The following is a 14,828-nucleotide window of genomic DNA, read 5'->3' on the forward strand; positions in this document are numbered from 1 at the left end:
GCAGTTAGAGGACAAAACAAGTTTTAGATGAGTGACCTCTTTAAAAAGTTTAAAATGCCTAAATACTTGCAATTGTCCTATTGACAATACAGGATGGAAGACAATAACAGGGTCCCTTTCTCATACACATTCAGTTGTACAATAATCAGCATATGAAGGAGGCTCAAAGAATATTGAACTTGCTCACTAGCAAGTGAGAAACTAGGGAAACAGGTAGCACTTCTGAAAGAGGAATATAGAACAAGGGAAATTTTAAGGAAAAGGACATCCATTTGAGGCTAAAAATTTCTGAATGCTTTAATTTTAAAAAAGGTGAGTTTGAGCTACAAAAGCTTTACAAGCTAAATTTCTCCCTGAGTTTGCCCACCATATTATAGTGATGTTACAGAATGGAAAATACACTTAATAACTGCAACAAAATTCTAATCATTACCAAAAATACTCATATAAAGATAATTGTTATATATAAACAATATAAAGATAATTGTTATATAATTATCTTTATAACAGCTACCATTTTGAGTGCTTACTCTGTACCAACCATGGCCATGTTTTCACATACATAATTTCTTGTATTTTTTGTAATAATTATTACTCCCATTTTACAGATTCAGAAAACTCAGGATCAGAAAGGTGACTGGCTCACAGTCACATAACTAGTAGGAGGTGAAGCCTAAAGTCCATGCTCTAAACTTGTACTGTCCACACTCTGCTCATTAGCCACCTGTGGCTATTTAAACTTATATTACTTAAAATTAAATAAAATGTAAAATTTAGTTTCTCCAACACATCAGCCACACTTCAAGTGTCTAGAAGCCATCTGTGATTAGTGGCTTATCATACTGGATGGAGCAGTTATAGAACATTTCTATAATTACAAAAAGTTCTATTATATGGTCATACTCCATTATTCTGTCATGCTATTATAGTGTCTCTGCATTTTCTCATTTGTCACACTAACTGACATGTGAAAAGCTAGTCAACAAGGTCAAGCCTTAACCTCCTAATACCTCTGCCCTACTGCTCACCCGCCGACAGGTCCAGAGAAAGCTGAGCAGGTCCCCGTGGGCCACATCCTCCAACACCATATAGAGTGGCAGCTTTTCAGTGCAGCAGCCTTCCAGCTGCACCAGGTTCTTGTGTTTCCCCAGGTATTGATGGAATTGGATTCGCCCTAAGAAATCTTGTACCTCATGGAGCCCAGCTGGTTCTGTAGAGGACGAAAGAGCCAGGCAGTGAGCAGTCAGAGCATCCTCGATGAGTGGGAGGCAGGGAGCAGGAGGCAACTTAAGATGGTAATTCTCAAGGCCCCACATGGGAGTGAATGAAGGCAAAAATAAACACAAAGGGGACTAATTAGATGAAGATGATGCTTAATGTCACTGATCTTTTATCAAAGGTAACACAGAATCATAATTATTAGAACTGAATAGGCTTTCATCTGCCTAAATAGAGAGATAGTCTGTTTGCATTAAAAAGTTATCACTGTCTAGTCCTTTGGATTAATATCCTTGCTTGTCTTATCCTTGTTCTATGTATCCACCATTACTGGCCCATATCATGAAGAGGAGAGAGAGAGAGAGAGAGAGAGAGAGAGAAATATAATGTAAGCTGGGCATGATGGCTCACACCTGTAATCCCAGCACTTTGGGAGGTTGAGGCTGGTGGATCACCTGAGGTCAGGAGTTCGAGACTGGCCTGGCCAATATGGTGAAACCCCATTTCTACTAATAATACAAAAATTAGCTGGCCATGGTGGCACACGGCTGTAATCCCAGCTACTTGGGAGGCTGAGGCAGGAGAATCACTTAAACCTGGGAGGCGGAGGTTGCAGGGAGCCCAGATGGCACCATTGCACTCTAGCCTGGTGACAAGAGCAACACTCTGTCTCAAAAAAAAAAAAAAAAAAAAAAAAAGAAATATAATATCAGGAAGGGGTATCAAAGAATAAAGTAAAATGAGGAAACAACCTCAGAATCCTAGTACAAGTAACATCCATTGTGAAAAAATCTGTTTTAACAGCCTCAATAGGCAAAGATGAGCTAGGGAACCTAGGATGCAAAGATGTTTTAACATATGCAAATCAATTCTGTGACATACCGCATTAACAGAATAAAGGATAAACATCATATGATCATTTCAATCAATGCAGAAAAGGCATTTGATAAAATCCAATATCCTTTCATGATAAAAACACTACACAAAGTACAGAAGGAATGTACCTCAACACAATAAAGACTGTGTAAAAAGCCACAGCTAACATCTTACTCATCATAACATTATACTTATTTGTAGTAGTCATTTTAGTTATTATTTGGAGATTGGGTAAGGATTCACAAATAAACAATTTGTGTAATTAAAAAAAAAGACACCAAGAAAAACATTTCTGCCTCAAGTTTCCACTCTATTACCTTCTTCGGTACACAGTTGTGATCACAACTATCTGTTAGTTAACATCTCAATGTTCGCAAAGCCTGTTAATATGTACTGTTAGGGGAAAGGGAGTCAAACGCTTCTTGTTTTACCTTTTAAAGCCTTGAGAATAACACTCTTGGGCTTAGAAGGGTCCCCGGTGTTCATATTGGCTCGAAAGATGGGCCCACAGCTACCACTGCAAATCTGCTCCAGAACTTCAGAGAGTTGCTCCCGCGGCACCTGCAGCTTAGCCAGGGCAGGTGTGGTAGCTCCCAGAAAGTTTTCCACGGATGTCTCCTTAAGTGGCAAAGCCACATTTCCTCCATGCCCTGCTTTCCAGCTTAGGTCCCTAGGTGGAGGAACAGGGGCAATGCCTAGAACAGAGAGATGATGTCAACCAGTTTTTCCCCGCCCTGGGGATTCCCGGAAAGCAGACCCTGAAACAAATTGGCAAGCAGGTTCCTTCAGCAGTTTTCTCTTTGGCCAATGTGGAGTTGTCTGCTGATGCTTCTCTATAAACCAGCATCAATGCCAAGTTTGTAGAACCTTTATAATAATCCCCATTAGTTCTTAGGACAACTCAAGAAGGACCCCAGGAAATCGGTCATGACACTTCCTTCCTGCCTTCCTTCCTCTGGGTTACAATTGAGTACTTCCCATGAGTGTGGTATGGAGACAATTAGGGAAGTTACTGAATAGGTATCCAAACCACAGATGCCTAAAGGTGGAGGTAACTGCCAATGAGAACTGTCATTTAAATCAGACAAATGGCTTTCAAAGTTGGAGGAAAGGTATGGATAATTAATCAGCTTTAAGCTATGGTTATTCTTCCTCCTTCAAGTTACCCCAAAAGTCAAGTTATTTCATATTTCCTTGAGTCTTGGTCAAAAAACTCTTCTGGTACTCTCTCCTTCCCTTGGCCAGCAAAAAAGAGAGGTTCATCCTTCTTATTAAATCTACATTTATTCATTTATTCAACAAATAGCACCTATTACATGCCAGGTACTGTTCTAAGTGCTGGGAACAGGAAAAGTCCAGATTCACCTGAAGATTACTTTCTACTTGTAGGGGAGAGGAAGCAGGTAATAATATATCAAGCAATTAATGTTGTGGAGGAAAATAAAAGATGGAGAAAAAGCTGAGTGTGGTGCCATGAGCCTATAATCCCAGCTATTGGGGATGCCAAAGCAGGAGGATCTCCTGAGCCCAGGAGATCCTGGGCTGAATTAACATTCAGCCTAAGCAACATAGCGAGACTCCATCTCTTTAAAAAAAAAAAAAAAAAAAAAAGGTGGTGGGGAGAAGAAGCATCAGTGAATCAGTCACCTGTGTTATATATGAAGGTCAAAAAGGCCTTTCTGATGAGATAACATTTGAGAAAGGCCTGGAAGCAACTAGGGAGCAAACCATGCTGGTGTCAGGGAGAGTATTGTAGGCAAAGAAAGCAAAAATTGCAAAAGCATTAAGCAGGGAGCATAGCTGGAATAGTTGAGAAATAGCAAGGAAGCCAGTGTAGCTGGAGCCAAGTGGGATCATTGGAGAGTAGTAGGAGATAAGGCCAGGGAGGCCCAGATCACGTAAGGCCATGGAAAAAATTTTGTCATTTTTCATTCTGAGCAAGGTGGGAGGCTACTGCATGTGTGTGTGTGGAAGAGAGATTTCAAGCAGATAACTAACAGGACTGACTGTATTAAAAGACTCATTCGGGCATTTCTATAAAGGAGTAGGGGCAGAAGCAGGGAATGTTAAGAGTGTGTTGCAGTGATCAGTGAGATGTGAGAGTAACTTGGGTTTATTTTGAAAACAGGGTAACAGTGTTTGCTTATGGATTAGATACAGACTGTGAGAGAAAGAAAGGAGTTAACTTCAAGGTTTGAGACTGAAAACACAGTCTCAAACTGTGTTTCAAGGTTTGAGACTGATATCTTCAAGGTTTGAGACTAAAAACACAGAAGACAGGACTTGCCATTTACTAAGATAGGCAAGACTATTTGCGGAGGACATTTATGAGAGAATTTCAGGACCTTTGTTTTGGTCATATTACATATGAGATTTGTATTCTATTGAAACTGTGCAGTAGGTGGTTTAATATGAGAATCGAGTTCAAGGGACTATCATTGGAATAGAAAATGTATTTGAATCCATAAGACTAAAAATTATAGCATTTAGGAAGTGGCTTTAGTTTTTTCAAGTATTTCAAGAAAGAGAAAGTTTAAAATTGTTTCAAATGCTTTTGACAGATCAAGTAAGACGAAGACTAAGAATTGATCATTGGACTTTTCAATGCAGCTGTCATTGATGACCTTGGAAAGACTTGTTTTGGCGAAGTGGTAGAGATGAAAACCTTATTTTAGTGTGTTCAAAAGAGAATGTGATGAGTAGAAGTAGTAGGAGTGAGTTTAGACAACTTGTTTGAGAAGTTTTCTATAAAAGTGAAGTATAAGACTATTGGGATAAAATTTAAAGAAAAACTAAGGATTAGCCACTATAGAGTTTCATATCATTATGAGAGTTTTCTTTTTCCTTCTTTTTACCCTGAGTTTCATCTATGAATTGATTCCCTTTTATTATATGCTCAATGGAACTCCAGAACAGACTGTTATTATGTACTTAGCACTTCAAAGACTGTTATAATATAAAGGCCCCTCCTTTCCATCATATATCCTGGAGGCAAAGATTAGGAATGGAACGTATCATAGGGTGATATGTCATCCTCCTAGGATGTTCATAGAGCCTTGGACTTTACCCCCTTAGGTCTTTCTCCTAGGTCCTTAGGCACTCATATAGTCAAAGTTTTGATAGTCCAACAGGAATAGAAACAGGTTATATGAGGTTTTTCTTGCACGCTCTTTTTTCAGTCAGTAAGCACGTGTTGAATTCAACTCGGGAATTCCTAGAAAAGAGAACATCCCCCTCTCAACTCCATGGGAGGGAACCCATGCCTCTCTCATTGCAGGTACCTAGACTTCTAGACATGGGCTCATTGAAACTTAGACCATACTTTTTCCTAATCTCCATCTTCTTTAAGCCCCTGCCCAGGCCCAAAGTTTGAGCTTTACCTTGAGGTCCAGAACGCTGCTGTTGAGTTCTTTGTTCTCTGATAAAAAGCCACAGGATGACCCCAAGAAGGATGAGGAAGATAGTAACCAACAAAGTTGGGACGATAATCACTTCATACTGCTTCTCCTGGATGACTGGGTAGGCGATCACACAGGAAGAGAAGAGAATGAAGAAGAAGCCTAACCTGGTGTTCATGCAATTTCCCCTACCCGCCAGCTCTCAGCTCATCATACATGAAAAGGTCATCTCTTCTACCATCTCCTCTACTTCCATTCAACAGAAACACTGCTGGGAGCAACTCTCTAATCAGAAACCCCAGTGACTCTGTTTCTTAGCCCATCAAATGTGCATGACGTTGCTTCTGGCAGTTTCTTACCAAGATTGAAGATGCAGCATCTGGATCACTGATTAGCACTTACCCTCTCCCCAAAAAGACAATGGCCTCTAGTCCCCATCCTTTTATCACCACTGTCTTCATTTCTACTGGAAATCAAATCATCCTCCTTCTAGAATCTACCCAGACCTTAGCCTTCATAATTCTAAAATCAGAGGATAGACATCTGTGGAATCCATACTTACCACACAACTTGTCACTGAGACTGCATTCCAGGAGCATCCGTGTCATGCCCATTGCCACAGGGCTGTCCCCTTCCCTGCTAGGCCCACAGAGAATGCACACAGCACAGCTGTGAGTAATTCCTAAGGATTGAGTGGTTTTTGAAAAAAATAAAATAAAATGAATGAAAAAAATAAATGAAGTACACACAGAATTTTAAACCGCCTCTACAGATCACTAGTTAAGTAAATGGCTACCTCTCTGAGTCATCCGTTTATCTCTATCTACCTAGCTGATATTCAGGTTGGAAGAACCCTCCCAACCTTCTCTTCCTCTCAGCGTTTCTCTTTTCTCTATTATACAGCAAAGAGCTCTGATCTGCTCTTGTCCTTTCATTCAACTGTTACTGAAATTATTTTAAAGTCTCCCCTCCCACCCGAGACTTCTGCTCCCATGTTCAAGTACAGATTCAAAACATCCATCTGAACTGTGATCCATGGGTTATGTGGGCATGATCTACCTCCCCTACAGTATTAAGCATGTCTAATATATTTTTTTTAGCTGTGCATCACATTTTTTAAGCAAAACATTTTTTGAAGTTGGGATCTTGCTCTGTAGCCAGGCTTGAGTGCAGTGGTGTGATCATGCACGGCTCATTTAAATCTCAAACTCTTGGGCTCAATTAATCCTCCTGCCTCAACCCCCTGAGTCTCTGGAATTACAGGCATGAGCTACAATTTCTAGCTCTAAAGAAAACATTTAATTTCATTTTTACACACAGTTAATTCAGATAATGAATAAAAAATTGACAGATGTCGAAGGATATGAGTTACACATTTGCTTTGTTTCTCTGAAATATCCACACCCTCACAAGCAGTGAACAGACAGCATTTATCAATAAAAACTATTTAATTCCTCATCCCTCAGAGCTTCAAGGTGCTTCCTCTGCTCATATCAGATATAGACACGGACACTCATTGCTACAAGGATATAAAGGAAGTATCAGTACCAAGCCACCTTCTCTTTCTCTTTTAAATAAAAAGAAAATACATTCATATGATTCAAAAAATAGTAGTGTAAAATTGTATAGCATAAAAATCTTCCTCCCACCCCATTCTTCTCCATTTATCCAGATCTTAACTCTCCTCCAGTCTCCTCCAAGTAGACTCTAGTTATTAGTTTCTTGTTTGTCTGGCAAGGGATTCTTTATGTGTATCACTGTTAAGTCTATACAATATAATCAGTACATATTTCAAATAACAGCCCCAGAAACTTGGTTCTTTCTTTCCAAAGAGAACTCATGTTTACCACTGTCCCATACCTCTCCTAAATTTATATTTTGCCTTTGCTTGACAAGACACTCCCATGGTTCTATAGTCAACAAAGCCTACTTCTTTAATTCTGATTAACTTGAAAGAAAATATGATTTTCTGCTAAATAAGTCTAAATATGTGATCCAGTTTTGTAGTGACTTGATGAAAACATAAAACAAAAATCAGAAGTATAGCTTATATAATATGCTACTATGTTGTACAGGTGTTACATTAGCCATATTATGCTGTCCTCTATCATTACATTATGCATTGTTTTTAATACTGATACTAATAACCACAGTGTTACTTACTGAGGCAGAATCTCTCAGTGCCTGAAAGACCTATGTAAAGAAGCCTCCCAGATTCTGCCTTATCTGTTTTCCACTCTTCCTGGAGCACCATGAACTTGTATATGGGTTTAATAGTTAAACAATTCCCTTACAACTCAAGAGAAACAAAACTGTGCGGTTGGTTGACAGAAGCTCAGGTAAACAGCCAAGTAGCCAGCGGGCGGAAAATTGGCACAGAAGAGGGAACTTCTTATCCTTATTCTTATTCTTAGAATGGGATCTAAGAAGTTGATGAATAGTTAGATAGCAAAGTCCACTGTATCCAGTGTGTAAACCAAAATGGCAAGGAGAAATGTGGCTGAGAAAGCTTCCACAATTCATGAGGCCACATGGAAGGACTAGCACTAGTGATGAAACTTTCAAAAAACAGACCTTAAGAGAGTGGCACAAAGGAGAAGTTCTGAAAAATAAAACATTGGATCAGCACGGTGAACTCAGGAAGGCTATTAGAAAAGTTATCACTGCTATTATCATTCTTATTTTCCTTTCCTTTGCTTCCTTTTTAGTGGATTATCAGAAGTAATTGTTTTCATTCAGGGAGCAGCCAGTTTAACCAGTTTGGCTTTCTGAGCAGGAGGTTCTCAGCACACTCTCTCTTACCACAGCACAGGTGGAAAAAAGGGTCAGTCAGCAGCTAGCTCAGACTCATGAGCTCGGCCCAGAAAACAAACTACACACCCACTAATACATACTGAAGGGAGTCGTTTAAAGCCATGTGTACGTGTACCCCCACATGGGCACAGTGAACTGCTCACGGAGGGCCATCCATACTCAACTATAGGCACCTGGCCAAACACACAAATCCCTGATAACTCAAACTCATGCTTATATCCTTACACTAACTATCACACCTATTACAGAGCACTCACCTTTGGATGCAATATGGCCTGCTACTGCATTTCCTGAGCCAGGTTCTCACCATCACTTTTATTTGTACATAAGTAGTTTAAAGAGGCAAGGCTTATTGATATCTTGCAGCCCAGTGAAATTGGATGCTAGAGCAAGGAGATAAATGTATAGAATGATGAGGTCCACCCAATGAAATTGCTTTCCATATGTGTATACAATAAACCCTTTCTAATGGTTACAGTTTATTTAGGTAGAGGCATATGGGGTGTACCAGATTCAGTCTAGGATTTTTTTTTTTTTTTTTTGAGACGGGGTCTCACTCTGTCACCCAGGCTGGAGTGCAGTGGCGTGATCTCTGCTCACCGCAAGCTCCACCTCCCAGGTTCATGCCATTCTCCTGCCTCAGCCTCCCAAGTAGCTGGGACTACAGGCACCCACCACCACGCACGCCCGGCTAATTTTCTGTATTTTTAGTAGAGAGGGGGTTTCACTGTGTTAGCCAGGATGGTCTCGATCTCCTGACCTCGTGATCCACCTGCCTTGGCCTCCCAAAGTGCTGGGATTACAGGCATGAGCCACTGCGCCCGGCCGAGTCTAGGATTTTTAAGGCATACACACTGGGCATACCCACATATCCATGAAAGCTAATGTGGGAAACCTCACCACACAGAGGCCACCAAAGCTCATACATCAGAGGATGCTTATATTTACTTGTAACAGCAATATTCCTCTCTAGATCACTGTTTAGCTTGAAATTCATACTCAGAAACCACACGGCTTTGCCTGTCCACTCTGTCAAGCTGAGAAAAGGCATGCCTTAATGCCAAAAACCTCTAGGATGACTCTTCGATGGGTTCAACTCTGGCCCACCTGACTACTAGAAGGATACTTCTGGCCAAGATTCCTGTTCAATCTGACCAATACTCCACTCCGTTTCATTATCTCTAAATACTTTTCCCACTATGTCAAAAAATATATGTAGGCTACTGCTTCTTCTCTTAGCTGAACTGTAAAGCATTATCCACAGTTCTCTATTTAATGTTATGAATAATGAAATCCATGGCATTGGAATCAAGGGTCTAGTGAAATTGTAATATATTTCATTCTGATAAATATGTTTGATAGTTGTACAATATGTTTGTATATACTTTGCCTCTAGTTTACATAATCCTATATCTACAGAGCCAAATCTCTTCAGGCAGGGTTCTAGTTAGAACCATAATATTGCCTCACTTGTAGTTATCATTCCTTAATTTCTCTTATCAGTTGCTTCAGACTTTCTCTTAGCATGTTAAAGGTTTAACTCCCCTCTTTCATTGAGAATCCTGAGAAGAAACAGTGCAATGAAGGAGATACAAAAGGGAGGAGAATGAAAGTGAAATGAGGAGTAAAGTCCATGCTAAATCTTTACAAGACTATAGTCTGAAGACCATAAAAGCTCATGAATATAACTATAATGAAATTGAACTAAATAGTAATATTAATTCTCTAAACTTTTACACATACAATACAAGCATAGTGTCACACTGCATTTAGGCATCTATTTTAATTCACACTATATTCTATTTGCAACCATAACACAACTCTTAATAAGTGGCATTTCTTTTCAGTTAGCACAATACAGTCTCCCGGACACAATCTGCAATTTACCCATGACTTTCCAGAGTAAACTTTTCTTACCAAAATATACCTAGATATAAGACTTCTAAAATCAGATTTCCTGCACTCTACCTGCTTATGTGTGATGAAAAATTCCATGATTGAACTCAGTATAACATCTGGCCCTGTTCCAGTAAGGTACAGTTAAATCTGTTGTGCCAGCCTCACCTTCAACCTTACTGCTTGCTTATCAACACATGCGGATCTTCCAGCCATGTTCTTTTTAGATAGACAAGTGATCCACCCTTCCAGGTGGCTGCCATATGGATCAAGGAAGTTATTAATGGCTTTGGGCTATGGGGCAGAGGACTCAAAGACTAAAAGTGAGGAGGGTAAAATATATGGAGGTAGCAGCCCCTAGCCTGAAACAGTCTGCCTTCTTGTATAGTTAGCGTTTCATTCTTACCCTTGAGCTATCTGGAAAAAACAAAACAAAACAAAACAAAACCAAAACAAACAAAAAACATGTTTAATGGGCTGAATATATTAATTTGGAAGTGTGAGAGAGAACAATGCTCAGCTCTAGAGAATCTGAGAATTACTTGTTACCAACATCCTATGAAACAAGCTTCTGGTTTTCAGATCTAATAAACCTGTGTTTAGCAACTACAGTCAGTGTGCCAGGTATTGTGCTAGGCACTTTCATACAAAGAAGGCAAGGCAGAAACTGAGGGATTAAGTTATGAATTAGTGATTAAGTTATAAATTGGCCACTTTTTTTTTTTTCTGATGGAGTCTCGCTGTTGTGGGCCCAGGCTGGAGTGCAATGGCGTGATCTCAGCTCACTGCAACCTCCGTCCCCCAGGTTCCAGCAATTCTCCTGCCTCAGCCTCCCAAATAGCTGGGATTACAGGTGCATGCCACCACACCCAGCTAATTTTTGTATTTTTAGTAGAGATGGGTTTCATCATGTTGGCCAGGCTGGTCTCGAACTCCTGACCTCAGGTTATCCACCTGACTTGGCCTCCCAAAGTACTGGGATTACAGGCGTGAGCCACCGTACCCCACCAAATTAGCCACTTTTTAAAAAAAAATGGCAAAGCGAGGTTGCACACCCAGGTCTTTTACTTACAAACCCAATGTTCTTTATACTACTTTGTTGTGCATATATTACTTGTCTTTCAAATGAGAAAGACCAACAAGGTCAAGAAGGAATTACATTGGAATCCAAAAGAATCATGGAAACCACAAGGCTGAAACCAAATTTTACTAACATACACTCAATTTGGAAAGAATGGATGAATTGAATCTGCCTGTAAGGGTGTCCATATAGGAACCTCATAGGGACATAGATGACATCTGCATGTCTGTCTTTAAAGTATATTCTGAAAATAGAAGTAGAATCAGAATTTTTTTCCTAGTATTCACCAGATTATGTCATCTTGGGTTGTTTCCTTTGTTCATTTTCCTGGGTCTGATCCCCAATCCTATTTCTATCTTCTGCTTTTTGAGTAAAAAGTCCCGGTTCTTAGGACTAGCCATCTTTCACTGTGAGCATGAGGGTCAGAAAGAGGCCAGAAATTGCAGGGGACAGGGCACTGGCTTAGGAATTAGGGTCTTCATGCTGTCTCTCTCAGTGCCCCAGGCTCTACCATTCTAGGGAAACAAACCAGTGAGAGGACACAGAGTGCATGGAAGGGCACACTGGAGAGGTGATTCTTTTTAAATCCAGAGAAGCGTATTTGTGTAGATAACTTGCCTTATGCCCTGTGATATCTCCTAGTGTGGGTGAGGCAGGGAGGAGGTTATCTAAGAGAGGTTATCTCGTCCTCTCACTCTTCTCAGATATTGAGAAATTGTGCTTATTTCTGATCTTTGCCCTCCCCCATTTCCTAGAGACCCAGGGATCGAAATGAACACTAGAGAAAGTGTTTCAAATGGGTTCTCAAAGGGGAACCCCTTTCCACCATGGTGCCTAGGAGTCCTGCGCCTGTTTCAACAGATCTTTTGACTCACTGGTACTCACCAGATTATGAAATCTGAGGGCTATCAGTTTTTCTTGCTTCTATTTTTACCTGTCTCCAGAGATTCCTGAAACATATGTGATATACAGTTGAGATGAGGAAGCTTAGTCTATATCCTGGTACCTCACAAAAGTTTACTTTGTAGAGGAACAAAGTGATTGCAAGACAGGCCCCATAACATCTAGGTAAGAAATGCAGTGCTCACAGATGCTTACAAACAGCATCAAATTTTAAATATGGTTTCGCAGATAAACACATTTTATTTCCTTTGAGGTATTATACAAATTCAAAACAGTTTATTTTTATTATAATTATCTTGCTATTTTGTATGTACCCAATTCCATAATCCTTCATCTACCAGTTTCAAAGAAAAGCCCAGAAACAGCATATCTTAAATTAAATATTCTCCTGCTGATTACGTTCTCTTCCTGAGATTCCTAATCAATAACAATTTTCCCAGCTCCTCAGTTTCCCCAGCTCAGAATAAGGGCTATCAGTGACAAGGAAAAGCTGAGAACTCACAACGCCATCCCCACTCAGCACAGGATTATCTCTAATCCATCCGTGTCTCCTTTTCCTACCTGATTAATGCACCAGAAGATGGGTTGGGGCTGCTTTCAAATACTTTGTTCCTACTGTTGTCAGTGACCTTGCATTTCCAAGGATCAGTCCTCTTCTTTTGTATTCAGCCTGCTGGGTTTTTCCTTCTAAGAAAGATTTTGGGTTCTCTAAAACTCTCTTGGAAGTCTCCCCCCATAAGTGAGGAGATCTGTTTTGTTTTCTGGCCACTCTTCCAGCCTGTCTAACACACTGCCCTCTGGCAGAGAGGAGGGCCCAAGCTGAGGAGGACTGAAGGAAGACAGGCTACAACAGGCTGTAGGGGCACATATATACATACACACACTTTCTCATTCTCTGATAAATGAGTCCCAGGCCCAGGCAGAGAGATGTGGACATGAGGTTTCACCATCAGAAAGCTAACTCAGCTCCTGTTTACCTCAGTGCTGTGCCATACAGTGTGTCACTATAAAAGTTCTATATGTAGAATGTAATTCCAGGTAAACAATAACAAACTCCTGGCGAGAGGAAAAAGACACCTCTGGGAACACATAACCTCCTGCCTCATTCTGTACAGCCAGGATCCAAGGGCAGTTTCCCCTCCCTAGGGAGTGGGTCAGCATGGTTCAGAGCTGAGCAGTCCAGGAATTAAGGGAAGTGGAGTCAGCCCTGACTTAGTGCTGTAATAACAGAGTGAGAGATTGGAAGTTCTAGTTCTGGTTTGGTGGGTGATTCATTCAGCATCCGGAAGCATGTCACCTGACCTTGCCATTCCTTGCCTTCCTAGTTTAGTGAGCAGGAAACGTGCATGTCTCCTAAGGGTAATAAAGAACTGCAGAGAGCAGTAGGAAGTTTATCAACTGGAAAACGGGCATGCCAATCAATAAGTACCCTCAGCCAGTTATGCTACCTCTCCTTGTCCCTGCAAGAGCTCCCAAATTTTGGAGGCTTCCTTTCATCCGCATCTTCCTACCCATATCATGGCAGCCCTGGAATCTGCTGGGTATCTATTCCTACCCTTACCCTGCATACAATTTCCTGTGCTATAATGGTAAGACTTTGGAGTTTGGCTTCCATTTGAATCTCATTCCTATCATTCAGGATGACTTTGTATAAGGTATTTTAACTTTGTGAAGGTGTTTTCCCATATGTAAAGTGCTGCTGATGATAACTACCTACCAGGGTTGTTGAGAGCTAGGCAGCATAATTTCTGTAAAATGCCTAGAACATTACCAGAGCCATTGCGATCATCAATATGTGTTAGTCTCCCCCTTCCTCCCTTCCTTCTTCATCTGCCTTTCCAGTTGGGAAATAGTCACATAGCTGTATCAATCACGTAAACATGTATAACCAAAAATAACAAAATGAAACAAAAAATCTTTTATCTAAATATTTATAATATTTGTGGATGTAAGTATACTCTATGTACAGAGAGGGAGTTAAAGTAATCAAAAAGTTAATGCAGGATTTAAAACTTCTTATACTTCAACTAGGTGTCATTTGATAGCAGAAATAGTACAGCTGCCAGTAGATATCTGAATTTAACAATCATGTTGAGAAAGAGAGATTTAAACCAGATAAATCAAATAGCATAATGCTGTAAAGTAAGGTACAGAAATGGAAAGAATGCTAGATAGTGGTATGGTATTCATCAGGGAAAATATATCAGCACCTGCCTGATTTCTTCTGTCTCTAAATTTTTCAGCTCCTTGTACTGGTTCCGCTGATATCACTTATATGCTGGCTAATTTCCACCCAGATCCTGAACCAATTCTGACGGGGGCATTACGGAGATCAGCAGTCTCAGTCCTCTTCATCCTATTTATCTTACATACTCTCCAATTTGGGGAAGATGTAGCCTTTATCCACTTCCCCAAATCTGCCCACTTACTCATGCCTATTAACAAAACCCTCTCAAATCTGGAGCCCTCACCTGAATGCCACACAAGTCGATGGGGCCGTGTTGTCCTCTCTTTGCCTAAATCAATCCTAAGTGAGATTGAAATTTTACTTTATACTCTGATTACTGAGCTCTTGCTACTAATATAAAAGCCTCCCAGATAAATGCAACCACAATGGTTGAATGCCTCTTTACTGACCATCA

General features: G+C 40.4%; 1 protein-coding gene across 5 annotated transcripts in view; it reads right to left on the bottom strand.

Annotated features, from left to right (window-relative positions):
- STYK1 (serine/threonine/tyrosine kinase 1) overlaps window positions 1-14,828 on the bottom strand; it is a 57,907-nt gene that overhangs the window by 11,777 nt on the left and 31,302 nt on the right. For 3 of the 5 annotated variants that reach the window (XR_008538437.2, XM_016922972.4, XM_054664071.2), the window contains exons 2-5: window positions 6,055-6,174; window positions 5,475-5,609; window positions 2,526-2,789; window positions 1,029-1,210 (exon numbers count right to left, since the gene is read on the bottom strand). Coding sequence is in view for 4 of the 5 variants with exons in the window: in XM_054664071.2 (XP_054520046.1) it covers window positions 1,029-1,210; window positions 2,526-2,789; window positions 5,475-5,609; window positions 6,055-6,174 (701 nt within the window). In the remaining variant the exon portion in view is untranslated. Of the gene's footprint in view, window positions 1-1,028; window positions 1,211-2,525; window positions 2,790-5,474; window positions 5,610-6,054; window positions 6,175-8,563; window positions 8,690-14,828 lie in introns of all 5 variants that reach the window. The other 2 variants (XM_016922971.4, XM_054664072.2) reach the window with 1 other exon arrangement.

Source organism: Pan troglodytes, chromosome 10 (assembly GCF_028858775.2).
Source record: "Pan troglodytes isolate AG18354 chromosome 10, NHGRI_mPanTro3-v2.0_pri, whole genome shotgun sequence".
Classification (NCBI taxonomy): Eukaryota; Metazoa; Chordata; class Mammalia; order Primates; family Hominidae; genus Pan; species Pan troglodytes.